Source organism: Grammomys surdaster, unplaced genomic scaffold (assembly GCF_004785775.1).
Source record: "Grammomys surdaster isolate TR1022 unplaced genomic scaffold, NIH_TR_1.0 98, whole genome shotgun sequence".
In the NCBI taxonomy this organism is placed as follows: Eukaryota; Metazoa; Chordata; class Mammalia; order Rodentia; family Muridae; genus Grammomys; species Grammomys surdaster.
Genome location: NW_021604577.1, coordinates 12,638,758 through 12,640,978, shown reverse-complemented (window position 1 = coordinate 12,640,978; position 2,221 = coordinate 12,638,758). Strand labels below are relative to the sequence as shown.

Sequence of the window (2,221 nt, the reverse complement as noted above, 5' to 3'; positions counted from 1 at the left end):
GGAGATCACAGTGATCACTCTGTGGAATATTGCTTACTAAGGAGGAGCTCAGTCAGGTCCAGGAGTGGTCTGAGTAGGAGCTAATGAAGAAGACTAACGGGTTGTTTCATTTGATAATGCAAACAAACAAGAAGCCCCAATGACTCTCAGAGCACATCGTTGTTTGGAACAAGCCTTTTATTGTCCACATTCTCCATACCACCAAACCCTCACCCCTACACCTGCGGAAAGGCAGGCCGCTTGGAAGAGACATTCCTGTAATGGTGCTTTTTAATGCTGCAATCTTACTTCAGCAAGCTCCGCTTCCATTAATGATTTTCAACAGTATATTTTAGTAAGTTCCACAGTCTTACTGTTTAAGGTAATTTCTCATCTAGCTCCACAAATTACTTGGAATATATTATTGAATTAAATTGAGTATCTAGGTAGAAAGGCTGTTTGTGGGCAGGGCATCGTTCATTGCACACAAGTGCCATTATTCATCATTATGCTCATTATAGTACAAAGGATTTATCTGCTTTTGACATCTTGCCCTTTAAAGTGACCCAATTTGGCTGCATGTGGAGGGTTAAGAGGAAGCACTGCCCATTTCTCTAATGATAGAGTTATAGACGCTAATGCACCATAAGCCATTCTAGACAACTAAGGACAACTGAGGAGTACTTTTAAAGACTTTTAGAGGAAAATCTGAAAATATAGCAAGGAAAAAATAGAAGTTTACTTTATAATGAAAGACCTCTTACTTCCTATTATTACCATCATGGATGGGCAAAAAGGGAAGCATTTTTAATGTGAATAAAATTTACATTTGTGTGTGTGTGTTCATGGGTAACTTCCCCAAGAGTCCCTGAGCAATGGAAGAAGGCTCATGCTATTAGAGATCAGAAGTTGATCTGAAACATGAGTTTAAGTCTGATTTAATCATTTGTTTAATAGCCTCTTCTTAAAATTATAATTGTCAATACATATTAATTGCACCAATTAATCCAGTCTATTATACTATGCTGTTTCCATACATGCACTCATCTGACATAAATATTAAATAGTTCTATAGCTTATCCTCCCTTAAAATATGAAGTAGGGCCTCTTTCCTTTCTGCCACGCCATGCCATCCAGGCTGAGGAAGACCTGGACACTCTGGGGCCATGTGAGCCACGGCCACGGCCACGGCCACATCGGTAGGCACCTGAAGCACCCAGGAGGCCGCAGAAATGCTGGAGGAACGCACCACCACAGGATCAACTTTGACAAATATCATCCAGGTTACTTCGGGAAAGTTGATATGAGGCATTGCCACTTGAAGAGGAACCAGAGCTTCTGCCCAACTGTCAACCTGGATAAATTATGGACGTTTGTCAGCGAGCAGACGCGGGTCAATGCAGCCAAAACTAAGACTGGAGCTGTTCCCGTCATTGCTGCTGTGCGATCGGGCTACTACAAAGTTCTGGGGAAGGGAAAGCTCCCTAAGCAACCTGTCATCATGAAGGCCAAATTCTTCAGCAGAAGAGCTGAAGAGAAGATTAAGGGTATTGGAGGTGCCTGTGTTCTGGTGGCTTAAAAGCCACTCCAGGGGTTAATTTAATGCTAACTTTTTTTAAAAAATGAAGTAGGTGAATTCCTGGTGGAGGAGTATCATGCTCATAAATGTGACTGTACAACTGTGGTCTCTAAAAACATCATTAACGTTTTATATATGATGCTGCTGGTGTTCCATAAGCTTATTTGGTTCACTGCTGGGAACCAGAGTCAAGGCTTTGTACATCCCGGGTGCAAACCCTACCACTGAGCCCCACTCCAGTCTTTAAAGGTTTCGGTGATTGTGTTGATTTGAACGGGAATGACCCCCATTGGCTCCTATATTTCAGTACTTGTCCCTCAGTTGCTGGAACTGTTTTTGGAAGGATTAGGAAGTATTGCCTTGTTGGAAGATCCTGTCACTGGAGGTTTCAAAAGACTCCTGTGATTCCCAGTGCTTCTCTCTTCTCCATGATTGTAGATCAAGATTCAAGTTCTCAACTGTTCCTTTTTTTCTGTCAACCTGGACTCTAACTTTTTGAAACCATAAGCATCTTAAATGCTTTCTTTTATAAGTTTTTTTTAAGTCATGGTGTTTTATCAAAGCAATAAAGGTAACAGAGAGATGAAAATAGTGCTGATAAAATTGAGATTCACAACCTTGATATTTGTATTTAAAAAACAATCTAAAGAAAACAATCTGCTA

The 2,221-nt window shown here is 40.8% G+C and overlaps 1 protein-coding gene across 1 annotated transcript; it reads left to right on the top strand.

Annotated features, from left to right (window-relative positions):
• Positions 1-1,105: 1,105 nt before the first annotated feature.
• On the top strand, positions 1,106-1,558 carry LOC114634081 (60S ribosomal protein L27a-like). Its single transcript, XM_028782733.1, has one exon. The coding sequence runs from the start codon at positions 1,106-1,108 to the stop codon at positions 1,556-1,558; it is 453 nt and encodes a 150-aa protein (XP_028638566.1).
• The last annotated feature ends 663 nt before the right edge of the window (positions 1,559-2,221 follow it).

What these genes read in the sequence shown, in the direction of transcription:
- LOC114634081 (XM_028782733.1), top strand. Translation starts at nt 1,106, where the DNA reads ATGCCATCCAGGCTGAGGAAGACCTGGACACTCTGGGGCCATGTGAGC.